General features: G+C 48.6%; 2 protein-coding genes across 2 annotated transcripts; one reads left to right on the top strand and one right to left on the bottom strand.

Annotated features, from left to right (window-relative positions):
* Positions 1–4738: 4738 nt before the first annotated feature.
* LOC119462103 (uncharacterized) lies at positions 4739–27085 on the top strand. Its single transcript, XM_049671760.1, has 7 exons — positions 4739–5004; positions 11315–11684; positions 13107–13233; positions 15576–15793; positions 16895–17046; positions 18479–18716; positions 26398–27085. The coding sequence occupies exons 1-7, from the start codon at positions 4939–4941 to the stop codon at positions 26889–26891; spliced, it is 1665 nt and encodes a 554-aa protein (XP_049527717.1). The 5' UTR covers positions 4739–4938; the 3' UTR covers positions 26892–27085.
* LOC125947315 (uncharacterized) lies at positions 21181–23072 on the bottom strand. Its single transcript, XM_049671762.1, has 2 exons — positions 22473–23072; positions 21181–22277 (listed from the first exon to the last, which is right to left on the bottom strand). The coding sequence occupies exons 1-2, from the start codon at positions 22871–22873 to the stop codon at positions 21359–21361; spliced, it is 1320 nt and encodes a 439-aa protein (XP_049527719.1). The 5' UTR covers positions 22874–23072; the 3' UTR covers positions 21181–21358.
* Positions 27086–27231: the final 146 nt, after the last annotated feature.

Genomic DNA, 27231 nt, shown 5'->3' on the forward strand with positions numbered 1-27231 from the left:
GCGCTCTTTTCGCCAGCCGCTCTTTTCGCCACGGCTCCCTCGCTCTTCAAAAGATCCGGCTCGCTCCTGAGCGCTCTTTTCGCCAGCCGCTCTTTTCGCCACGGCTGCCTCGCTCTTCAAAAGATCCGGCTCGCTCCTGAGCGCTCTTTTCGCCAGCCGCTCTTTTCGCCACGGCTGCCTCGCTCTTCAAAAGATCCGGCTCGCTCCTGAGCGCTCTTTTCGCCAGCCGCTCTTTTCGCCACGGCTCCCTCGCTCTTCAAAAGATCCGGCTCGCTCCTGAGCGCTCTTTTCGCCAGCCGCTCTTTTCGTCACGGCTCCCTCGCTCTTCAAAAGATCCGGCTCGCTCCTGAGCGCTCTTTTCGCCAGCCGCTCTTTTCGCCACGGCTGCCTCGCTCTTCAAAAGATCCGGCTCGCTCCTGAGCGCTCTTTTCGCCAGCCGCTCTTTTCGTCACGGCTCCCTCGCTCTTCAAAAGATCCGGCTCGCTCCTGAGCGCTCTTTTCGCCAGCCGCTCTTTTCGTCACGGCTCCCTCGCTCTTCAAAAGATCCGGCTCGCTCCTGAGCGCTCTTTTCGCCAGCCGCTCTTTTCGTCATGGCTCCCTCGCTCTTCAAAAGATCCGGCTCGCTCCTGAGCGCTCTTTTCGCCAGCCGCTCTTTTCGTCATGGCTCCCTCGCTCTTCAAAAGATCCGGCTCGCTCCTGAGCGCTCTTTTCGCCAGCCGCTCTTTTCGCCACGGCTGCCTCGCTCTTCAAAAGATCCGGCTCGCTCCTGAGCGCTCTTTTCGCCAGCCGCTCTTTTCGTCACGGCTCCCTCGCTCTTCAAAAGATCCGGCTCGCTCCTGAGCGCTCTTTTCGCCAGCCGCTCTTTTCGTCACGGCTCCCTCGCTCTTCAAAAGATCCGGCTCGCTCCTGAGCGCTCTTTTCGCCAGCCGCTCTTTTCGTCACGGCTCCCTCGCTCTTCAAAAGATCCGGCTCGCTCCTGAGCGCTCTTTTCGCCAGCCGCTCTTTTCGCCACGGCTCCCTCGCTCTTCAAAAGATCCGGCTCGCTCCTGAGCGCTCTTTTCGCCAGCCGCTCTTTTCGTCACGGCTCCCTCGCTCTTCAAAAGATCCGGCTCGCTCCTGAGCGCTCTTTTCGCCAGCCGCTCTTTTCGTCACGGCTCCCTCGCTCTTCAAAAGATCCGGCTCGCTCCTGAGCGCTCTTTTCGCCAGCCGCTCTTTTCGCCACGGCTCCCTCGCTCTTCAAAAGATCCGGCTCGCTCCTGAGCGCTCAGGAGCCAGCCGCTCTTTGAATAAAGTTGAAACATAGTTGAATAAATAATTCATAAATTTAAACATAGTTGAATAAAGTTGAAACATAATGTACAATCATTTTGTGTTCTTAGTGTGACAAAAGTTGACTTTAAAGTACCACAAAAACGGACAAGGTTCTGTAATGACGATGAAGTTACATATTTTTTTTCTGAAAAAAGTACGTCGTATTCTGCCTGTCACAGTATCATAAGCATTTTATCCCCAATATCAGAAAAGAAAGCTTCAGTACAACTAAAAATTCACGCTTTTAACATATGCCAAAATATTCCCTGAACATAGTGAAAATACCAATAACACGGTTATTAAATTATGCATATATCGGTTATTTTCAAAGCCACATAACTATAGAATATGCAAACACAGGTTACACGTTTAAGTGAACCGGTGAGCCGTTCAAATGAACCGGTTCATTTCAGTGAGCTGAGCCGTTCCGAGCCGCTCAATGAAGTGAGCCATTTTGCCCATCTCTAGTGACAACTGCCAAATCAGCACTGTTAATGTATACGCAGAAATGTATACGTTAGAATGATTTGTATTTCCCGCCGATAATTTTTTTACCTGCAGTACAGCGATTGCCTCGTTGGTATGACATGGAGTGTTATGCGGTTGACTTGGGAAATTCGCACAATAATGTCTTATAGGTTGTAAAGCCTTATTAGGTTTAGTAGATGAGAACGGCAAGTTCATGTTCACAGCTGAGGACGTTAGCGGTACGTGGCAATCGCACCTTTGGGGTGTTCTTCCAAAGAGAAATTTAGACTTTCTAACCGCAATGAATTCTCGGTCCCCTTACAAACTGACAATAACTGGAAGCTTGCGAGATAAATATGCTTCACGTATACATATCCCAGAGTTTAACGCGCCAGATACAAGATCAGGGCTAACGGCTTCTTGACAGTCGAGCGCCGGCTCGGATTCTTGACTTTCGTTTGAAGCATATGCTACAGATTGACCCTGAGAACGGAACAAACGAACAGACAGTCTGCATCTCACAAGTGCACAAACTCACGAAAAAGTCTACATCATTACGTATGTGTGAAAGCGGCTCCGAGAAGAACAAGAACACGTCGAGCCACTGAACAAGACGACGAGCTGCAACGCAGTGCCATGCGTCAGATATCGCGAGTTGTCCCCTCAGTGGAAACGTCGGTCCAGGTTCTTGATTTTCATTCGGAGTGCACGTACGCCACAAATTCGCCACAAGGGAACACCGTGCGCGAGCGGTTGACTGGCTGCACTAACCCTGTTCCCACGGACGCTACCAGGAGGTGTCAGGCGACCGCACAGATGAGAGCACAAGGTCGTGTCTTCCCGTGCTCGCCAGCGGTGGCAGTTCCTCTCGGTTGGGTGCGCTCGCCCTTCTGAAGGCATCGACAGGCCGTTAGGAGGCACCCACGACTTCCTCCCAGCTAGCGCCGTTCTCAGTCCTGCATGCGAATGAAAGAAGCACGGACAGAGTGACACTTGCCGAGTCTGTGGGAACTCGCCACCGAGGAAGAACGCAAGCTCGGAGGGACGAAAGCCGACAGGAAAGTGCGTAGCGCCAAATATATCTGCGAGAAAACTTAAGTTAATTAATTGCACGGGCTAACCACCGCTTTGTTAGAAGAGCAGCCACAGCTGTTGTGGAGAAACACACACACACACACACACACACACACACACACACACACACACACACACACACACACACACACACACACACACACACACACACACACACACACACACACACACACACACACACACACACACACACACACACACACACACACACACACACACACACACACACACACACACACACACACACACACACATCTTGACTGTAAACTCAACAACTGTATATGCATTAAAATGTGTAGGAAATGCCCCAGTTTTGCGTAATTCTTGATTCGTTTAATAACAAGCTCGCGCCACTTTCGTCGTACCAAGCAGCATCCACAAGAAGTCTGATGTAGCATCCACAAGAATTTGATGACCGTATGTGCTCGGTCATTGTATTTAACACTAGAAATAAAGAAGGAATTTAGAAGCTCGAAACGGTGTGATGGGGCTCATGCAGCAGCTGGGACGTATGCCGAACATGCACAGCACATTTAACATTTAATGGTAATGAGAACAAACCTTGCTCGTGGGCAGGGCGTTGCTCACACAGCATATGATATGGTTTGTTTTACGAATTAAAAAAAAAATGTCACAGTTCCGCTCTAAGGGCGAAGCAATGAATGCGATAGCAACACAGCAATGTCATAAGAAGTAAGGTGAGCGGCTTTGGTAGCAACAACACGCAGAACTGTTGTCAACGCCATCGGCGTTTTGCCCGCGTTAGCTCAAAATGCGTGCGGCGTTGGTGACTGTTGCTGGAGCCTCTGATATAAATAGGCACTTGGTGCCGCAGCTAAACGTCGCCTCCCTTCCCTCCCCCTCCCCCACGGCCTCTCGCGCGTCTGAAGAAGGCGCGTTTGCTCTACATTTATGGTGATTGTAAAGGAGAAAAGAGACGCCTACTTCTGCAGCCCTAAAGCGAGCACGGCGCAGAACGCGCGTTTGTTCTCCGCCGTGCGTTCACTCCCCATGAAAGACGCGCCCCTCGCGCCCTTTCACTCGCACATACAGCGTTCGGCGCGCGGCGACGATTTCATCTCCAAATGACGTCATACGGAACCTCACGGCGACGGCGACGGCGACGGCGACGCCGACGGCAGAAATCTGCTTTTGAGTGTCCATATAGTTGCTATCGCAATAAAATATCATTACAGTTCACTGCTGTAACACCTACTTCGGGTGACTATTGCGGAGACCACGGTCTTGTCATGTATATAGCGGCTGCACTTGGTTCTACGTAGGTCCACCTGCTACAAGTGATGTTTGGTTCAAAGCGCACACTGCTAACGTACAATGGATGAAAAATTCGTCAGAAATATTGCTTTCGTGTTGAAATATTTGCTTGGGTAGTTTCATTTGTACACATTAGATGTTCGAAATTTCCTGTTATAACATGTACAGTGCTCTGAGCGATGGCTAGAACTTTGAAGTATTGACAACTGCTCGCCTGTGTAAAGTGGACAATTTTTTTCTGTATCCGTTTTGACTTTCCCTCTATGCACTCCTGAATTTCGGTGCAAGGCGAGGCAAAGAGGTATGCAAGCAAGCGCCGCTGAGAACTTCTCCGTTCTTAATGTTCCGGAGTGCGCGCTAGCACCCTCGATTCGACGAGGCGTCAGCAACCGTTGCTCGCATTAAAGTCAAACAAGGCCACAAATGGGCGCTGTTTCTTTTTCACCCCTGTCTCCTCTGTTCGTTCAGAGTCGGGAATTCACCGCTTCGTCCCGTGCCCGCTCGCTCTGCCTGTCACGGTGTGCTGACTGCAGGAAGAAGGCTTTTCGTTTCCTTCTCTCTTCAAGGAGAAAGAAAAAAACTCGCCTCCTCTCGACGACAGCGGCATGTTACGTTCCCGCCTCAGAGGACGACGGTCTGCGATCTTCCAAGGTCTCTGAGTGAGCATGGTGCGAGGCTTGCACCAGCACTACTCCGCCGCTGCCGCCCCGACCGCCTGCTCGGCAGGTCTTCGCCGTTGATATACCAGCAGCAGCATCGCGCGGCGGGCGATGCGGACGCATCGCCGTTATGGATCTTCTCTTAATGAGGATACTGCTGCCGATGTTGATCGCCGACGTCCTTTGCGGAACTCTGGTAAGCTCTGCCGCTTCGCAAATTTCATGCGAGATCGTGATCTAACGCTTCGAGATGCATACGTATCATTGTTTCCAAAAAGAAAGAAACGAAAAAGAAAACGTGAACTAGAAAGCAGCGTGATGAAAAGGGACAACCACACCTACCAAAGTTATAAATAAAAAGAAATACGCATGCTTGATGTTCTGGTTTCCTTTCTTTTGTCTTGTTCGCGATCTCAGACAGTAATTCGTTGTGGTTGCGGAAGCGTCCAAATATATATATAACCTTGGATGGTATATTTATCCGTTTCTATCATGGTTCTTGTAGACTAGAAAATATTTCGTCAGCCTCTTGATAAAAAAAAAAATAGTAGCCCATGATTTGAATGAGACTGATGTCGTCTGTACGTGCTGGACGTGTAGCGGGAACTGATCTCATCGGACACTGAACGAACTCTTTAGGCATTAGCGTAACTTGATAAGTTGAAATCAGGACAGCACTAGCAAACGGAGTACGAAGACCGAGCCTTATTCTTATACGCATGATGGCGGCGCTGGGCTTGACTAAATTTTGGAAAAAGACGTTAGCTAGCTGCGGAAGACTACATGGCATTTTATGCAAAAGTTTGAACTTGTGCAGCGGAAGGTGTGTATCCTATATATGTGCGCTTGCAATCACTTTGCAATGTAAAAGCGCGCTTTTTACAAGATCATATGCACTCGAAAATACAACGTTATGGTTCTGCGACACAGTTCAGTTTTGCCTGTACCTCCCATTTTTCAAAACGGTGATTTCTGTTCAAGCAGTACGTAAATATATTTAGGAAGCGCCACCATAATTGATAAAGGACTATTCTGGTTATTAAATCAGTGTAGTTGCCTTAGTTTAAAAGGGACATGGTTTTCGTACTCCCCATTGATGGGACGATAGGTGCAGCTTAAGTTCTTTTTTTTGTCTCTTTTTTATGTTATAACGAGGGTAACGTTCTGAAAAGCTTTGTTGACAGGTACGTGATCGTAAAAGACTGAGTCAAATTCACAGTACCACGTGGCCTCCGCTTCCTGTCCGTAGTTACAATACGCCGGCATACTAACTCCGTCGGAATCGACGGTTATACTTTTTGAAGATGTCTCACTAGTTCGTGTATATCTGAGATATTACGCTTCAGTACCACCCCGACAGAATTACGCGCAGAGCTTGCGTTGTTACATTGTTCGCAATCTGTATTTGACCAATAAGCACATCTCTGAACGCTTCTGGTTTCCTATTGCCAATTTTCCTGACCTTCTGCAAGGCACTGTATAGCAGCTATTACAGCTTCTGACTGTGTTGTTCTGCCTTTTAACAGGAAGCGAGAGACACAATTAGTGCAATATTTTATTTTAAACACTTTTTTTGCGCTAATGAAGATATGGTGAGGGTCCCTGCGCTTCGGAGAGGCTGCAAATGATGGTCATGTGCTTTCGAGTGGCGAGCCAGTTCTCCCAACGATTAAGCGGCCGGTGGGAAGGAGGCGCTGTTGGCGGTATTAGTCCTGTTTAGCTATTAGCAGGTAGTAGTCTGCACTGTATACGAATGTTCTTGGAAGCGCTCCATTTCTCGGTATTCACTTGTGACGGTAATTATCATATGTTAAGACACACTTTCCGAGTTATATTGGGCTACGAGTAGCAGACCTCCTGTATACCGCCATTGAGTGCAGATCAGATGAGGCATGATCTGAAGTGAAGGTGCGAAAACGACGACGGACGAAGAGAGAGCACACACACACACACAGGGCGCCTGTGTGTGAGGCACCCACGTAGGGTAATTGCGTAACCTAGCGTTTCGAGTTGATCGTGTTGATTGTTCACCGTGACAGGGGAGCAGCGTATAGAAATTCGACGAAGGTGAAGACGCAAAGAAGACACAAACAGTGCAGTATTTCTTTCTTTGAAGAAAACGTTTATTCTGCCGGCAAACAGCTTTTTATACTGATCACCGGAAGATACAAAGAAAGCCAGTACATATACGAATTGCTTCTCATGTCGCAATCGCTTTTTTGCCGGCGGTTCATAAAAACGTCAGCTCTTTTTTCGCACAAGACTACAGAAGCCCAGCTTGCAAAATTTTAACCCGCGAGCGCTATTTCGGCAGCCTCGATATTTTCTCTGCCCCCCCCCCCCCTCCCCCCCAAGCGCCAGATTTACTTATAGAAATAATCTTACATTCCTAGAATCCTAGAAATAATCCTATACAGCACACGAGGAGCTTCTCGACTGCAAGGCCGTCCTCGATCCGATCGCCACAAATCAAGATGACGGGAGCAATTGGCAGGGCGCCAACAGAAAACACCGTTCCAAGCACCGCAGGGACGCGAAGAAAAGGAGAACGGAAATTACGGCACCAACTGCTCTTGAATAAGTTGCAGCGGCAAAAGAGCGAGGCAGCATGGGAAAGTGAAAACGAACTAGACAAGTCCCGTCACACTCGCACAAAACCTCGGACACGCACCGTCAGCGAAAACTGTCACGGCTGCTTGCATTCCCTGGGCAGATAAAAACGGCTCTCCTGTCGCCCTCAGAGACTTTGGGCAACAAAACCCATTTTTCGCGCATGGCCGACGCTGGCGGCCCTTGGGCCACCGAAGGGACGCCGCGCACTTTACCAGCACGCGGTCGAGCACTGAGGGAAAGTGTGGTCAACCGGAAGGTGAACGAGCGACTCTGGAATGCACTGAGAAAGTGGTGTTGGCGCTGCTGTTAAGAGTGCATGGAAGAATTAGATAGATAGATAGATAGATAGATAGATAGATAGATAGATAGATAGATAGATAGATATAGATAGATATAGATAGATAGATAGATAGATAGATAGATAGATAGATAGATAGATAGATAGATAGATAGATAGATAGATAGATAGATAGATAGATAGATAAGTAGGTAGATGGTCTTAAACGAAAACTGGAGAAGTTAGCGTGGCCGCACGCCCGTGTCATGGTACTCCAGGGGCGGTATTCTGTAAGAGTCTACCTAGCGGACTGTCCATTTCGGTGTCGCTGATTGGCTGCTACTTGACGTGCAGGAAGGTGCCAGCCAGTCTCCTTCCTGCACGTCAAGCAGCAGCCAATCAGCTACAGACGAAACGGACAGTCCACTAGGTAGACTCTTACAGAATACCGCCCCAGATGGATACTATGGCAAATACACTGACAAGCGCTGAACACACAACACTCGCACTACATGCACATTCGGGCGCGTGCCATCGGGCGGATGAAAGTTCTCACTTTCATGAATCTTCCTTCACATTGCGGGTCCTCGAAAAACCTGATTTGGTATATTAAAGTACTTCGGTGAAACCTGTGCCTTGCCGGCATGTTGTGAGAGTCTTCGTAAAACGGGACGCGCAGTCGGAACTTGTTCATGGCCCGTGTACCTGTAGCAACTGAAGGCGCGATCCCTGTCGTATGTTCAGATCGCACGTTAGGGCGGTCCTTTCGAATTAGAAGAGGCGTCAAGAGCATGTTAAGTCAGTTATGTCTTATTGTACATAACACGTAAATCACAGTGCGGTAATGCTAACCTCCTAAACATCACTGCACATAGCAGCGTTGTCCGAAATGCTTAACAACCAGAAGCACCACTTATCACCTCTCCATCCCCGTGCCCCGACGGGATTTCACTTTCGGTACATTTTCGGAGCTGCAAGCACTCTTCGTTGTAGTGCTTTGAAGAACACGTGCCATTCGAAGTTACCCTGTGCCTAAGCTGCCGTTAGGATGAGCCACCCCTGATTTAATATCACCGTGTGGACATTTGGGTGAAGAGAACCGGACGTATATGACACACATGCGTTATTAACGCGACAGCGTTCAAGGCGCCCCGTGTCGCAGAAAATCTGGCGTCGGCAACCGGCGTCGGCGTGCGACGCGGGTGGCGGAGAAAATCATCCCCAACCACGCCAACCACCACGACCACACAGGCCCTCCACGTGGTGCAAGGTTTTGGTGAACAAAAATTGAATTTCTCACAGTGAAATCCGTCAGAAAAATGGTGAAGTACGACTTTACCATTCGGCGTGGGATTCGCCGTCGGATTGTTTACCAATCGGCGTCGGATTGTAATTTGAATGTACGAGAAAACATAATTCTGCTACGAGGAAACTCAAACACAAACCCCTTTTCCAGCATTTCTACCAGACCTGCGCGCGTCGGGGCAATAGCAAACAATTAATAAATTAATAAAAAAAGGCACTAGGGCCTTCGCATTTTAATATAAGACCACTTATATTGCCCCTGGAAAAACGTTATTCCAGCAATGCGTTTCTTTTTCGACTTTAAGGGAATCGGTGTAAGCTTGGTCTTTGAAAGCAGGCTTTTCCACGTTCAATGTTGCAGTGAATGAAGCCTACTTGCCGTACCATGCGGACATTTAGGTGAAGAGAACCTGACGTATATTACATACATGCGTTATTCAAGTAATGACTGAGAGACCTGCATATGACTCTCCGATTTAAGGAGGGGAGATAAGCTTGTAGTATGAACAATCATATAACACCCTTCACGGGTGCCTCAGAAAAAAAAGAAAAGTGAGTCCTTTGTATCATTCAAGCGCATATTTGCGGAGAAGAGAGAGAGAGAAGAACTTTATTGATTTCCGGCAGATTGCTGGGCTGGGTTCCCACCTAGGAGCCAGCGGAGAAACCGTGTCTCCTGCCGAGAAAAGGTTGTAATACTTTGTTCCCGATATAATTAGTTCATTACAAAAATGTGTTAGTTTCTCCCGAAGGCAAATCATTGAAAGCGACGGCAAGGTTTAGAGTTGTTCTGAAGGCGTCTCAGAACGCTGGCGTGATGAGAAGCGCATACCTGCCAACTCTCCCGAAGTTTTCGTAAAGTTTACGAATTTGGACCCGTTCTAAGATATTACGAATGTTGCGTTAAATTATACGAAAAATAAATTCTGTTCGCGAAAAAAAAAAGAAGCTTTGAAAGTGTGATATCATAGGGAGGTGTAATGTTGCAAAAATAATGTGCACAAGAAAGAAAATGCAGTCGTGTATACCTATACCGCCCTTTCGTGGCAGCGCAAGGCGCCTTATACCAGAAAGGTGCTTGCTTCGAGCAAGTTTATTCAGACAAGCTTCTGAAGCACGCAAAATCGGCAATAGCGAAGTCGTTGAAAATGAAGAGAGAGAGAGAGAGAGAGAGAGAAAGGTAAAGGAAAGACAGGGAGGTTAACCAGAGGTTATCTCCGGTTGGCTACCCTGTACCGGGGGAGGGGTAAAGGGATGCGAAAGGAGAGAGAGAGAGAGAAAAAAATAAGTGAAAATAAAGAATAAACAAAAAAGGACGGAAAGAAAAGAAAATCACACACGCACACAAAACAGAACTGTTTCTGCGGGCACTGTCATGCAGTCTGCGAAGAAGTTCTCGTGTTGCTTAGTGTGAACGTTCCATCCTACGTAACACGGTGCAGAGTCACAATTTGTCACTGAGTCCGGTGTCTCCCAAGTAACGCAGCAGTGCCGTCAGGGTGGCTCGCGCCGTTGTTTGTGTAGGCCACTTGCCAAGGATGTTCTTTTCTGTTGAAAATGAATTTTGTCAAAGAAAGAATGTACTGTGTCAAGTTTGTTGCTTCTAGTGTGCTGCATCTAAAGGTAAATGATCATTAATTAAGTAGATCCAACAAAAGGTGTGGGCTCGCGGCGAAAGCGTGACGGTGCGTCCGCTTAGTTTCATCGCTTTTAATTGGAGCCAAACGCACTTCGCCTCTCTGGATCTCTTACAATTCTGCACGTGCGGTCCGCGCATGCATCGTCGATAGCAGGACAGCACACGAACGGCGACGGCGCAAGTGAGCCTCGAGCGTCCGTATAATTGATATCGCAATAAAACAGAATTGAACTGCACGAAGCGAACCGGGCTGAAAAGAAGTGACACGTACGACAAGAAATGCGCTAGTCCTCGTCACATGTGCTACATCTTTCGGCGTCCCCGTTCACTTTCGCGCAGTTAACTTCCTTTTTTTTTTTTTTGCAGAGCAGAGGGTTTGCGGGACCAGGAGTCAACCTCGAAAACTCATTTTATCCACTTAAATGTTGGAAATTTACTGTTGCATTCATGCGATGTGCATCTGTGGCTACCCATTGTTCCAAAGTTGTCGAGTCAGCGCTGTTAGAAACAGAACATCCGTGTTTCTTTAGGAGCAGGAGAGTGGGTTTCCGTCTGCTTCAACGGCTGTTTTCATTAAAAAAAGACCAAACTTACAAATGTTTCTCGTGTTGCTATAGTCGAAATATCTATTTCTAGCGGGCATGTCTGGCAAGCATGACGCCTTTGTTGCAGGCTGTGCTAGCAAGTACTCCCATCGTGCCATCAACGCTGCCACCTTTCGCGACGGGTGCGAAGTCGAGGGTGAACGGCACGTTGATGGAAGCAGCATCACGGCCGCAGGAAGGTGCGAGGTCCGTCAACGTGACGTCGTCTGACGCCAGCACGACGTCAGTACCAGAGGAGAGCGAACGTGTTCTCAGACACCTCATGCGTCTGATGGACACGCTAAATCACGTGCCGTACCTGGATGCTCTCTCGCGCGGTCCTTTACACGGCAAGGACAAGATACCGGTCATCAAGGAGACCGTCAAAGAGCTCAAAGTGGGAGCGCACGACAACGCCACGTTGAGCGTCACGTTATACGAGTCACCGCAGGAGGGCGGTAAGAGCGACCTCATTTTTACCCTCTTTTGCGAATTTGTCACAATGGTTTCGGTATTTTTGCCGTGCGGAGTGACTATTTCTGAAATGTGACTAGGCGTTACTATTCCGGGCAGTCCGAATACACCATACCTTTAGGTTCACCATTTTATCGATCAGTTCTTTAGAGAGAGCGACTACGCTCTTTCTGAAAAGCTCAAGACGCAAACGTGGCGGAATTCGACAATATGGTGGAATTGAAGAGTCCAAAATAACACCCTTTCTATATATACCACGAAGATCTTATAGAACTCACATCTTTGATCAGATTTATCTAAATAAAACAAGGAAAATAATATATAATATATATATATATATATATATATATATATATATATATCTATCAGTATTAGAGGCACTTCACGACGACGCATCGGCTGTCCACTTAGGCTTCCACAAGACTTACGACCGCATCAAGACCCGCTGCTTCTGGCCTGGCCTATCCACAAAGGTGGCCAAGTACATCGCCTCTTGTGCGTCATGTCAGCACCGCAAACGCTCGACATCCCCTCCTGCCGGTTTACTACAACCTCTCCCTTGCCCGGACGCACCTTTTTAATTTGTTGGCATCGATGTATATGGTCCCTTGCCTTTGACACCCACCCCGCACCTCCACCACTTTATAAGACCGAGACCGACCAAGCTGTCAAGCGCTTTTCATTCCAAAAAGGAAACGCCCCAGCTCATGCGCGAAGAAGTAGAAGAACAGGGAAGATGATGATGGCTATGTACAAATGAAAACGACGAAGTACGTTAATAGTGCTTACAATATATATATAGGCATAACAAAAGGAAAATCGGAGATGTTGACCAGAGGAGCATACCTTTGGCCTGCTACTCCACAATTTGTGAACGATATTTCCCCTCTGATGGCTATTTGTTCTTGCACACGAGTGTAAAAGGGGTGATAGTGGCTATCGTACATTAAGAAGTACGCAGTTTCTGTGTAACAGGAAAGTCGCCACAGCTGGGCGGTGGAAGGTCACGGGCTGTTTTTCTTTTACATGTACTTATTACTAGTACCAGTATAACTCTCTGTCTGAGCAAGTCTTTCTACAGTGTAGGCCTTGCTCGTTGCATTCGATAAAGTAGTAAACTAATGCACAAATTTCTGCTCAGATTAGCGTAAGTGAGAACCATGAATCAAATGAGTCGAATTCACAACGCTCTTCGTTCGTCAGTTCTGCTTGCCACTGACTGAACACCTTCTCTGAAAAAACATGTCCAAAACCACGACTGCCTGACCACTGCTTTTACGAACAATTCTCGCGTAAGAATTTTTTTTTTGTGAATGTGGGCCCACATTAATCGAGTAATATTTCTTCCGCTTCCAGTCTACACGAACAGGTGATATTCCTAAATATTCATTCACTTTCTTTTAAAGGAGAAGCTCTGCCAACAATGCAGAAGGAATTCATATTTGTACATCCACCGTCCAACGCGACTCAAGATTTGGCGCCCGAAGCGGGAAACCTGTACGGACACGTCTCGCCGCATGGTGCGCAACACAGGTAAGGCTGCTCGCGGCTCTACACCTGTATATATATATATATATATATATATATATATATATATATATATATATATATATATATATATATATATATATATATATAGTACATGCCATTACCGATGTTGCTTCGTAGCGAAATTGCTGCACAACATTCAACACACGATATACTTGGAGCTGGTAACGTCGTGAACCTTTCGAGATCTGTTACGTATGTACCGACTTTCATCTCTACGTACGCGTTCACCTCGCCGCTATATAGCTGAGTGACCATTATGAAAGTTCCGCAGCTACGCAGGTGGTCGAGGTGTCGAATCCAGGCAGAAGCGGCCGCAAGTCTGGAGCTGAAATGTAAAACTGCTCGCATACGCTTCTGATTTAAGGTGCCCCCTGTAAGGTCCCTTACCAGACCCGATTACAAATTTCGGTTATGCACAGGAAGTTGTAGGGTACCGTCTATGGAGCGTCTTAACGCAAGAGTTTTACAGCGAAGCTGTTAGCCTCTCGGTGGTCGGCATTTTTTCGTGTCCGCGTCCGTTAGCAAAAATGTGGGCCGATCCCGGCGGCAGTGCAGGTCAGGTGCTGTGGCTCGTACCCCCGTAAGGCAGAGGCTTCAAGCACTGGGCAAAGTGAAGCGAAAAGTGCACACACTCTTTGGAATCACGCGTACTACGTACAGAACAGCATTCGTTTCAATAAAGAACAAGCACAAAACAAGCATCCGAACCACATAATTGAGGATAAGGCGCTCCTGATAACAATGTGGATAACTCCCCGTATACGTTTCCCGGTAAAGATTACTGTTGCGCAAGCTGCCGCGGCGACGGCAGCTTGCGACGTTGGGAGTGGCATCTGTAGCCTTTCGTATATAAAGGAACCCGCCTTGCAACTGATTTTATTTCTGTTGTAGCTCCGCTAAGCATTCGCAACACATAGTTAGGACTCCCGAGGAGCGGCGTGAATACGAGGAACGGCAAAGGGAGAAGAGACGGCAATACGACGAGCGGCGCTGAGCTGCCAAAATTACAATTACTCCCATTACTACAATTACTCTAAATTACCCTCACTACCATTACTCTAAAGCAATAAAGCACTGCATACACCCGTCAGCAGTTGTAGTGGTGGTTTTCAACAGCTTCGCTGGACATTCGCTTTCGCAGAGCTGAGATGGCGAGTCAATCTTTTTTCATATTGGCTAGTTATTAGAGGAGATAGAAGACATTGAAATGGCGCGTTGCCATGCTGCCGGGAGGCGAGTTTCACTGCTAAGGTACACTTTCTTCTCCTAGAGTTCTGAAGAGACTTTTCTTCCCTGCCATGTTTCATACCGGAATCGAGGAACCGCGTCACATTTACGCTGTGAGCCCCACGTCAAACGCTTTTTTTTCTTCTCTGCTTCTTTTTGTGGCGCGGCTCACTCTCAGAGACGGTATTGCGCGTTCTGCATTGGACGATTTAGTGAAGTCGCGTGCCATAATCGGTGACGTTTCAGACTGAGCGTTTATTACGTAGAGGCTTCTGTGCGTATGAACTTGACACTCTGGCTGGGCGGGGCTTCCTTAAGTGGAAGGACGCGTGGCTGTATTCGCGCCGTGCAGCCACTTAATATTTTTCAGACACAATTTCCGCCACGTCATCTACGTGGCGTCCTTAGTTGTTTACAACGCCCAAACCTGGTGAGGGGTCCTTTTAAAGTTTTCCGTGTGGTAAAATCGAAGTGGGGAGTTACTTCACAACGTCGTCCTTTCTTGGTCACTACCCAGCAGGGTGACGCAAAAGCTGAACAACTGTTCGTTACTAGTTAAACCGTCACTTGAAGTAGCATGCCAGACATGAGGATGGGTTGATAACTCTGGTGTCTTTGTTTCTGCCCTCCATTCGTGCATCATATTAGCAAAGACCGCGCGCCAACTGCACGCAACTGAATTGAATTGAATTCTGAGGTTTTACTTGCCAAACTAAAATTTGATTATCCGGCAGGTCATAGTGGGGGACTTGAGATTAATTTTGACCACCAGGTGATCTTTAGCGTGCCCCTAATGCACGTGACACGGGCATTTGTGCATTTCGCCCCCGTTGAAATGCGACCGCCGCGGCCGGGATTTGATCCCGCCACCTCGTGCTTAGCAGCGCCACACCATAGCCGCTGAGTCACCACGGCCGGGTAACAATACGCAATCACGAGAAAGCATTGCAACAGCAAAGTTGTCTTATCTCTGTCCCTATTTTGACACTGCATTTCAAAGTTGATCTAAAGCCCTCCACTACGGCCTGTTTCACAACCCGTACGTTGCGCCTTAACGTTAAGCTTCATTGATGAACTGCTTGCACGCTTCAACGCAGCACGGGAGGCCTCGAGAGCCAGGGCTACCGTTACGGCCAGTGGGCCGCCGGTGGCCGGAGCCAGAAGCACGAGCAGCACGGTCGCCAGAGCGCGGGCGGCGCGCAGCGCCACCTGGAGGACGCTCGCGCCAAGGTGCACAAGGAGCGAGCCCACGACAAGGGCGGTCAGGCCGAGCGCAAGTACAGGGTCCGAACCGAGATCGAGTACTTCGAGAGGGGTGAGCGAGCCACCCCGACTTGCTGGAACAGACCATTTCGGAATGCCGACCTCATAATGCTAATCGCAGCAGAGGGCGACAAAGGCACTGCTTACAATTCTTAAGTACAGCAAAATTGACCATTCTTATGGACAACACAAGCCTTAATTGGTGTTCATTATGTTCCACATGATCATGTGCAGTGGTCGTGGCCGGCTGCCATCGTCTAACTCGGCTGCCATCGAGCTAACTGTCACTCTTTCTGTACTTTCTTCTTATATTCCTAACTATCCCTCCCTCGTCCCCGAGTGTAGGGTAGCAAACCAGATTTTCTGTTCTGGTTAATAATCATGGCGCTCTTTGGCCACATCTGGCCCTTGCGCCAATAAACTCCAGTAATCATCATCATGTTCTGGTTAACTTTCCTGCTTTTCTCCTTTCCTTCGTCTCTCTCTCTCTCTCTACCTCTGGTTGTGCATATAGGAGGTCAATATATGACAGATAACAGCAGATTTGTGGTCGAAGCAGTCAACTGTCACCTCCTTCTGCCGGGAAATCAAAAGTGTACCAAGGGATCTATTCTGGCACATGTCGGCTACTCAGCAAGCATCCGCAAGCGAGGCTCCAAATCGCACATGTGCTATCATTGGTCGAGCACCGGTTAATTTCATATTGGACCAATTTGTACATAGTTCTCGTTTTGTAGAACGAAGAAGAGGATAACCGGTTCTGATGGCGACCGCAAATCCTTAAAGTACCTGTCACTTTAGGGATGTTGTGATTTTTCTAAAAGAAAAGCTGGAATAAGAGATGCTACGTAGGTGAGAAAACGTCACAGAGGGGTGAATAAAGTGACGGCACGGTGGCCAGCACAAGTATCAGCGTATACTATAGTACTGTCGAAGAGCTTCAGTGCCACGAGTTGAAGGTTCGGTCTCAATCACTGGCCTTGTGCCTCTGTTCTACTTTATTTGCCTCTATAATGCAAACGAACACACGGCAATTTCCTCCTGCCGACAGCATACTCGATTGCTCTCTGCGCATTACGTTCTCATGGTTTCATGTGCTGTTAGCCCACTTTTGTGGCACGCTTGCGTGCGATCTGACCGCCTTGTTACGCAGAGAAATTCAAGGACGACGAGCACGACAAGCTGAAAGCGGCCCACCGCAGCAAAACGAGCAGCGACGCCATCAAGGGCGCCGACAGGTTCGCATCGCAAGGGCATCAGAGCCACCAGAGGCACCTCGGTGGTGGCTACGCGCAGGGAACCCACGTACGTTTTGATGCGAGATGAACGACTAGAAGAGCACGCGAGTTGTGCGATGCAATAGACGATATACAAAATTGGCAAGTGCGCTTCACCACGCGTATAGTCTGACTTAAATGGCGGGTATCGGGCTACAATCGTGAAATAAGGTGTCAGTGTGCTGGCTGGTGCCACCATCTCGGACGCTCTTCGTACTTCACGCCATCCAAGCTTTCAAAACGAGTCTCTCACCGCCGACCTACGTTAACAGATGGCGCGTGGAATTTTGCAAGCAGGCTTTCACATGCATACGACTTGAAGTTCTTTACTTTCCTTTCCTTCAGTTTGAAAGGCAAATAAGCAACCACTAATAATTATAACTTCAACGTGCTACTAGCGGGAGCTCGGTCATGTTGATCAGAGAAGTTATATGCGTAGCAAAGCCTGCTTCCGGAATTTCACGTATCATCTATGAAATCTTAGCGTACCGCGGTGCGGCGATCCTACAGAGCTATTCGCGCTGGCAGTAAACCATCTACGCATGTGCACCAACTTTGTCGTACACATGTGCTGCCCTTCGTAGGTCGTGTTAGCAGGTGGCGCTTCACGCTATAGTAAAAACGCTTTGTTTCGCGAAAGGTTCATTACTAGATGAAACGCGTGTCTCTCTGGCCATTTATGTTGTTATCACTTAGAGCGGCTTTATTTACTAAGGTGCCTCATCGGGTTGATCTTGGGGTTAATTTCACACTTGCAGTTGACTGTGAGCTACACATAGAACGCGACTAATAAAGAGCGAGAATTGAACATAGACAGGAGTTGGCGCACATGTAGTCTTTGCTGCAGTACTCTTGTGTTGCGTGGAGAAGAATGCAGAAAGCGTGATACTGCTCGTAAGCAATAAGAATGTGCCCTTGAAGTCCCTTTGAATGTCAGCAAACCACTGTTCCTTCTCTTATTTCAGAATAATTAGAAACACAGGGTTTAAACTTCCGTCGTGACGCCACTCGCCCCTGAAAGCAACATTTGGGCGAAAGTGCGCTTCTTAAGTGACTTCATGGTGCTGCCTTGCTTCAGTTTGTTATCTTGCCTTCTTGTTTTGACGTTCTCATGATGCCTCGTTGTTCACGATGCACTTGTTCTCGTGTCTGACACTTTCGTTGTTTCCCCGTTTCTTCCTTTAATTTGTGCGTACTCCCAGCGCGGAGTGGCAGGCCAGATGCACTTCACTCAGGCCGACCTCTCCAGCTTTCTGACATTAAAATTCATACCTTGTGCGTTCCTTTCTCGTTCATTTCCTGACCTCACTTTCTCTTTCTCTTGCCGGGAGCAGCCGCGTTGCACTTCTTTAAAGATTTCCGCGGTTAGAAAAAGCAACGTGACGTCCCCGTAGAATAAGCTTCGTTTTTTTTTTACGCAAACCCATGTTTCATCAAATAATCCTTTCGTCATTGCGCAGCACGCTGTGGGCGTCGGGTACGCACCCGTGCACGTTCACGGTGCACCGGCTACTGGCGGCAGCAAGGGAATAGACGGTGGCAGCAGGGGCTTCTCCCAGAAGGACGCGCAGAACCATGAGGAGTACCACCACGAGGCCGGATCGCAGGGTTTCACCGACAAAGACAAAGGCCACCAGCGTGCCGGCTGGAGGGAGCGTGGCTACCGCATCATCGCGGAGAAGGAGTACGTCGACAGAGGTGAGCCGAGTCTGCCCTCGAGATTCGAACTTGGATAACCGCACGGATCCAACGCAGTATTGAAATCCACATGACGCGAAGCTTTTTCGAGTTAGTGAGCTAGCAGCGGTCAGGGATGACACGCGCATGGTGTCGTTGCCTATAGCCATTATTCGTCTGTGTCGAGATGACGAAGGCGGTGTGTGATGCTTGTCGAGAAAAGAATGTTGGTTAGAGGTGTACGGCACAGGGAAGTACGACACGCGCGTCTAAGTACATCGTGTTTGTTTGAAAACGACTTAACCATGTTTTTTTTTCTTAAACGGCGCTTCCGCTCTGAACTATTTGTCCTCCGCCGAAAGGGAATGGAAAGGGCAGGGTGTGATGTCAAGGTAAAGTACCTGGGTGGTAGGAGGGTGATGCAGGAGTTTGGATTCTCTGCTCTTGCCATGATGATGATGGGGCGGTCTTCTCCACTCAAAATCCCAGAGGTATACCGCCCTCACATGGAAATCCGGATCCTGTATTAAACTTAGCAGGGTGTGGTCATGTAATCATGGGTTTTGGGGAACTTTCACCCAATCACTGTAGGTTTCCGGTCGATATACTCCGCCGGTATTGTCGCAAACACGCTCCGTCGTTGTTGGTCGAAAATGGCGCATACCCAAATTATGTGTTCTGCAGTTCGTGTGTTGTACATTGATTAAAAACAGAACCTTGAACGTCTCAAAAAAAAGAAAAAAAAAAAGGTATCCCGTTGTGGGTCACGGCGGCGCATTTCAATTCTGAAGGATCGGCGAAGAAATGGCGCATACCCTGTCGCACATACTTGGTGGCCCAAGTTGTTCTTTATTCGGCGAGAAACGTACCTACGTACCGACGTCTAAGCTCGGATGTTTAGGCAAAGGAAACTTCACTGTATTATCGACCCGTGCTTTGCGGTCCACTACGGCTGCTGCTCGCGTTCGACATTCCATGATGCCAGCTTCGTAGCAAGAAGGGTATATAGGAAATCGCAAAGCACGAACATGACTGCTCTGGCTAGGCGGTTGAGCGCGGCTGGTGAGAGAAAGAGATACCTATAGATAATTTTTAGTAAATCAGTTTTATGGAAGACCGACAGCTGGAGAAAAGTTCACCAAAGGGATAAATAGCCATCCACCCGGCTGCAGCAGGAAGCTTCAAAGGAAATCTATACACGTTTCTCGGAAAGAAAGTCTCGCAGTTGAAGAAAGCCTCCCAGTCAGGTGGATGACAATTTTCCCTTTCACAAATCGTTTTAATAAATGAAAAGCGAGCAGGTCGACCGAAGGAGCATTGTCATTGGCCTGCTACCCCGCGACAGGTCAACGTCGATGGGAATGGGAAAATGAAGGAGGCTAAAGGAAGACAACGGCTGGTGAGACAACGGAAAGTGCCCTGCGAGCTCAGTGATTCGACCGACTGCATGATTAATCTGGAGGTACTGATTAAAGCCCTGAGATGCAAGCGAGGCCCTGGACGGCCATTAAATTGTGTTCTCTCTCACTTTCGAGATGTTCGCGCGTTGCTGCAATTTGTAGGACTTCAAAGAAAGACAGAGAGAGAGAGAGAGAGAGAATAGAGAGAGAGGAACGACAGGGAGGTTAACGACGACTGAGCCCACTTGGCACCCTATACTGGGGGAGGGGAAATGGGATTAACATAGAGCAGAAAATAGGAAAGAGTTAAGGAATGTTGGAGATGCACACGAACTGGAAATGAATCACGGAGAACTTCAAGATCTGCAGGGGTAATAAATGGTTTACAAGCCCTCAGGAGAAGGAACTGAGGGTCTATACAGTGATACCGAGTTTTCGAAGTTAACGCTTGCAGCACATTCAGTACGTCGACAGCCATGAGAGTTTTGAAACCGTACGTAACATATGCGCCACGAACTCTCTCAGGTCAACAACAGCATGTCGCACACGCGTCCTACTCGCGCTTAGCGACTACAACGAGTGATTGGCGCGGCGGGGAGGCCTCTGTTGAAGTGTATTGCTAAAAAACGGATTCGGAATTTTAGTTACAGTATAAATACAATTTTAAAACTACATGTAAACAACTGTAAGCAACAATACATCAGCTGCGGCTGTTTGCGAGGTAAACAAAGTATCCTTTAAAAGCTGCATTCACCAAAGAATTTTGTTGAAAATGCAGATTTACTGCTGGATTTCCTGCAAGATTTGCTACAGCGTCAACAGGCGACAGTTTTCTTACCCTGGCAGGCCATCGAGGCGTTAGCGTTAATATAGCGCAAGGTTTCCTTGTTTTTTTGCTCAAACAGACGCGAAGTACATTGGTAGTCAAATACAACATTGAGAACGCAGAGAAGAACCTTTGCAAACATTTTATCAAAATCACTTAACGCAAATTAAACGGTAAAATTTACAGCAGAGGTCTTGGTGTCTTCCTCTGCTGCAGGAGGCTTGCGAAATATAATTGTTCCGCGCCATTTTATGGCCCTTTCGCAAATTAACGACAATAACAGGCACGTTGTGTATCGAGTGTTACTTCATCGTCATGATGTAGTTCATCCCACCTTGCTTCCACTTCTCCCTGCTGCTGGTTCCCCGCCTCGTCCACGTTCGCTTGGCCAGGATGCTTGGCCAGCACACAGCCAGTGACGAGCCACCTGCGACATTTTACGCCTTAGGGAGCCCTCTTCTTCCGCAAAAGGTCCTCGAGGAGCTACCGTGCGGCCGACGGAAACAGAACTTCGAACTGGCTGAGCTCGCTGACGAATGACCTGTTACAAGAGGGTGGAATTCTGCGCCGTACTTCGCGGCTGCAGGCACGTTAGGCGAGGCACCCGTGGCCTTTCTATGAAGCGCCGTGTTTTCGTGCTTCTTCCGCCGCTGCTGCGAAAGCACTGCTGCAACGTCGAACACGCATTTCCGCAACATGTCGCGGACGTAGTACGACGTGACCCAGCACCTGCCGCTGCTCTTCTCATGGTGCTTGCATTCCCCTCCACAACTGCAGCTAGAGGAGCGGGTGCTCTTAGACGGATCCTGACGGTTTGCAGGCCCGGCCATTGGGTCTGGGGACAAACTCAATTGCTCCTTCCGGCGCACTGCAGGAGCCTTGATGTACGGTTGCCTGACGGTGGACGGAGGGTCGTCGTCACTCTGTAGCGGCGGGAAATCTTCGGATTGTCTAATCATCTGCGAAATCATGGCGGTGATGTACGGGGGCGTTGCCGGCTTCGCTGACACCGCCCGGGTAGTGTTCGAGTCGGCGACACCTTTAGAGGTTACCGCACGGGTCCTCCTCACGGAGGAAGCCTCGTGCGCAGATCTGGTACCACCGTCGTCCACGTACTTGGGTGGCGACGCATCTGAGGCCTTTCTCACCTTCCGCGAACTCGTGGCGGTTATGTACATCAGCGTCGCCGACTTCGATGACCTCGTCCTGGTTGCGTTCGAGTCGGTGACGCCTTTAGAGGTTAGCACACGGGTCCACGTCGCGGAGGAAGCCTCGTGCGCAAGTCTTGTGCCACCGTCGTCCACATACTTCTTGGATGGCGGTGCATAATAGGCCTTTCTCACCTTTCGCGAACACCTGGCGGCTGTGTCCCTCGGCATCGCCGATTTCGATGACCTCACCCTGGTAGCGTTCGAGTGGGCGACGCCTTTAGAGGTTATCGCACGGGTCCACCTCACGGAGGAAGCCTCGTGCGCAGATCTTGTGCCACCGTCATGCACGTACTTCTTAGATGGCGGTGCATGGGAGGCCTTTCTCACCTTCCGCGAACACCTGGTGGTTGTGTCCATCAGCGTCGCCGACTTCGATGACCTCGCCCTGGTAGCGTTCGAGTGGGCGACGCCTTTAGAGGCTACAGCACGGGAAGCCTCGTGCACAGGTCCGGTGCCACCGTCGCCCACGTCACTCTTGGGAGGTAGGGCATCTGCAGCGTTTCTAATCCTTCGAGAAGTTGCGATGACGTTCCTGAGGGTCACCTTCTCCGACCTCGCGCTGGTTGATTTCGGTACGGCAGCGTGCCTTGATGATGTTGAGCAACCCAACGTGGCGGTGGGTTTATCTTGCACAGGCGTTGCAGCTTCACCGATAGCAGCTAACTGCTGCTGGGTGCGTGCGATATTCTTCGACTGATGGTCCTCCACAATGTCCGGCGCTTGATACTCGGCCTTCCGCATTGTGGTCTTTCAGGGCTCTTGGCTGTGTCGCCTAATGCGGTATAAGCCGTCGCTTTCGCCTCGACCGAAAAAAGCTTAGAAGGACACCCGCCGGGACCGGAGTGAACGATGCAATGGCGGTCGGTCGAACGCTTCTGCACGGTGTGCGCGCGATGCTCGTGCCATTTTTCCTCTTCTTCTTTTGATTCGGAGACCGGCTAGTCACCGCTGCGCCGCCTCTAAATAAAATCTATTTTAAACAAACGGAGATAGCAAAATAAGAAGACGAGAAAGCAAAAAAAAAAGAAAAAAGAAAAAAGAAACACGGCCAGCTTGCACGATCTGATTTTTCACAGGACTGGTCTGGCGATATCCCCCCTGTGTCAATTCTTCCAGGAAACAGAATCTCTAGATCATTATTTTTTTATATGTCGCCGCTATACAGTATTAAGAAAAAGGCTTCTAGAAATTCCACTGGCTAAACTAGGGCTAATCTTAACATCAGAAATAATATTAACGTTCGGTGCGTCAGCTCTGGGCTTCAGCCACAGGGATGTCTTTGATGCCGTTTGTGCTTTCATGCAATCAACTAAACGAATAAATTTTAAATGATTAATTTTATATTGATTTGTTTTCTCTTCTTTTCCCATATTTGTTTCCTTTTTTTAATTGCATATGTAAATCTTCAAAACATTACTTAAAACTTCAGACAGCGAATTCTTGGCCAATCCCCCAGTGTGGGTACGAGCCAAAGTGTGAGGCCATATCATCATCATCATCATCATCAGCTTGCACTAGTTGTGCAAGGCTGGAGTAAACAGCGGAGCTGGTGATCGACCTAGCTTCTTCCAGGTTTTACTAGGCTTGGCTAAGTTTTGCTAGGAAATGCTAAGTGCTGCTAGGCACGGTATTCCGAATCGGCTCGCCGCCGACGCGCGGCCGCACGGCGCGCTTCAAGGTGAGCGGCTTCTTCTTCGGGTGTCCAGATCTTCATTGGTCGTCCCATGTCAAGGCTACATGTACTCGCCACAGAGTCAACGAGAGTTCTGCCGCCGTTGCGGTGGCTCCGAGCTTTATCTCTCCGTGACGTCACGGCGAAGCTGCGCCTCCACACTTGCCGGGGCGTGGTCAATCGAAACCTGCCTAGCCGCCGCCAGAGTCGCCGGCTGCAGTCACGGACACCCCGCGTTCGGCGCGAACGCGGGGAAACGCGGACGGCGTCGGCCGCAGCTCTACGCGTTGCCTCATTGGTGCCGCTACAATTTCTCTCTTTTTTTCTCTCTCTCGTACTCATTTTCTCTTTCTCCCTCCCGAGCATAGCGCGCCGCGCGCATGCTTTCTTTCCTCTCCTTAACGTCACGTGTCAAGGAAACATGTGAACTGCACGGAGAGGAGGCGAAGCACAGGCCGCTCCGCGAGGTGGTCGCTAGACAACCCAGGTGACTCATCGCTCAGCGATGTTTTTTCCGACGCGTCACGGACTTACGGCCCGCCTAAACAGCTCCGCTGTTAAAAATAAAAGAGAAGTACCATAGAAATGAAAGAAAATATATTCCTAAATTTAGACTTGGTCATATGCTGCGTGAATAAATACCATATATACTCGACTAAGGGCCACACTCATGTTAGAGCCACACCCCCAACTTGGCCACCCGAAATTCGAAAACAATATAAGACGTCTGACAAAAAAAAAAAAAGCACCTGGCATGCGCTTTTTTCAGAAATCGTCATGAACAGCTTTGAGGATACATACATATATAATGTCATCGGAGGCACTGAGTGCGACTGTACCTATAATACAGTGAATATGCTGCCGAACCAAACATGAGCAGTAGTGACAACTACAGCGGTGACGAGGACTGGATGGCATCGAGTTGCGTGGCGTGCACGTGTGAACAAAAACGATAGCGTTCGCTATTTCTGCACAAGTGAACCACATGTATTACGCAAGGGGCAGGAGATCTGGATTGAAATGTCCCGCGCCTGGCCGCACCTCGTCAAGATTGCGAGAAAAAAAAAAGTTCTGGCTCTTATACGAATAGATACGCCATGTTAAAATCCTATCGAATTAGTTCCGATTGTGCGCTGAGCAGACGCATACCAAAGAAAGGAATGCCCAGCATTGACGGTTACAATGGATTACATATAGCAACGAACACACTACTGAAATTGCCCGGTGGCTTTTAACGGTGTCTACAAGTGGCAACGGTGCAGCATTTAGAAACGTGAAAGAACATGACAAAATTAGTTCATTGGTTTTGGAAGTATGCGCAAATTGCGCATACTTCCAAAACAACAGAAGAGTCAAAGTTGGGCTTGTTGGTGCATTATTACCGAAGGAAAACAGCGCGCAAACAACGGGGACCATAGCAAGGACGACACCACAGCGCTAAACTTAATTCATCTCTGTGGTGCAGTCTTTGCCTTGGTCCCTGTTCTTTGTGCGCTGTTTTCTTTCCACAGCGAACTAGTTGCAGCAGCATGTGTGGAGGTGAAAATTGTGCCCGAAAACACGACAATAAAACTGTACAGTATATAACATCTCTCAAAGGCAGCGTTGAACATTGCTTCGAGTAAGACTAAACATAGGACTGTGCATACAAAATAATGTTCATGAACTTGGGAAAAGCTTTCAGAACTGTGGTAGTCATATAGCGACATATTTAGCAGGGGATGGGAGGAAGAATATTGAATTAAACCACAGCTAATCTTGAGAAAGCGAGAAAACTGCGTATTTAATCAAAAGGCGAGTGCTCGCTTGCCTCAGAACGTTCGCTTGTTTGCTCCGCCACAGGCAACACTGCACGAACAGTTTGTGTTTGGGGGTAAACATAAAGTGCTGACGCAGTACTTTATGCGTGTGTCCTACAAGGTTGTGCTATTATTTAGGAGTTCTGTCGCAATATTTGTTTTGCTTTTTTTTATACCCGGGAATGTGGCACAATCGATTTATCTTACCAACTGCAGCACCACACGACGCACAGTCACCGCAGAGTGACTACGAATAAAGAGGGATTCTCGCGACAAAACGAATCACCGAATTTAGTTGGCCTTTCAGCAGTAAGGCGGTGTTATTATTATTATTTTTTTTTGTAGTGGCCGCGGCTTCTTCCAGCGAACGGCCTCTAGAGGCACTAATCGTTCACGTCCAGAATTATTGTTTCTTGTTCAGAAAAGCCATAAGTAAGAATGCTATGAGAATTTAATACTGTCCTTTAGGCAACGTTTGTCACCTACGATTGCGATTTGGTGCTTCAGAAAATAGCCTGAGGCAAATGACAGTTTTTCTTGTTAATAGTCTGTCATATGGGTGTTATTGCTAAGTCACATAGGGACGCTAAGAGATTATTGCTTCCAAAGAATGCTGTCACCCAAGTTTTAAGCCTGGCCAAGCGTAACGGTTGAAATGTATTGCAGCCATGAAACTTGAATTAAGTCGTGTGGGATACGCTTACGCACGAGCGCTGTGATTTACACACAAAAAAAAAAGAAAAAGAAAAAAAAACAGAAGGGAAAAATAATAATATTTCAATCTCATCTTTCAGACAAACACCACGACAAAGCTTACGGTGTCGACAACCAGGAGCAAGGGCATCGACTCAGGTCCCAGGGGCAGCACGGTCACAAACAAGGACACGACGACATAAAGAAAGCGAAGGAACACTACAGTCGCGGCGTGCACGACTCGGCGCACCACGAGAAGGCTCACAAGAACAACAGGGGTGCCTACGGAAAGACTTACCAAATAGATGGCTCCGCAGCGCACCCCGCGGGTCCACGCGACCACCTCTCGAGTTCCACAGACAAAGTAGCCGAACTCGAAGCTGGAAATGCAACAAGTTCGCCCGACGATGTAACTAGACGAAAGAAAGTAATTCGAATTCGAGTTCTTAGCAAGACGCCTGGCGTCGCTTCGGTCAGAATCGGGGGACAAGCCAGGCACATGGCACCTGAAACCGCAGGTAAATATGGAGGTCCAGAAGGCGACGTTGTAAGCCGATGGGACAGGTCTCGCCGCCCGAAGGCTTCACTGAAATAGATAACTCTGGTCGCAGCGCTGAGAGTGTCGCAGGCGACCCGTCCACAGATTTAGAACAAACGCCAAAGAAGCATTTCGTCCCCATGGAAGTAATGACAAGTCTCTACACGAACGTGCGAGGTGGCACACCATTAGCCATCCTGAGTGAGAAGCCGAACGTGAGCAACCAGCATTACGTCAGTGAAATTCATCAACCGGTTGTATATATCCGGGTTCCGTCAACGGCCGTGAGCTGCACAATGAAAAGTCTTTCCAGGCCATAGCCGCAAATCCTGGGTTACGAGAAGAAAACAGGGAGCCCAGGAATCCACATTATGGAACAGAAACATACCGCCCTCCT

This window comes from Dermacentor silvarum, chromosome 8, assembly GCF_013339745.2.
Source record: "Dermacentor silvarum isolate Dsil-2018 chromosome 8, BIME_Dsil_1.4, whole genome shotgun sequence".
Taxonomy (NCBI): Eukaryota; Metazoa; Arthropoda; class Arachnida; order Ixodida; family Ixodidae; genus Dermacentor; species Dermacentor silvarum.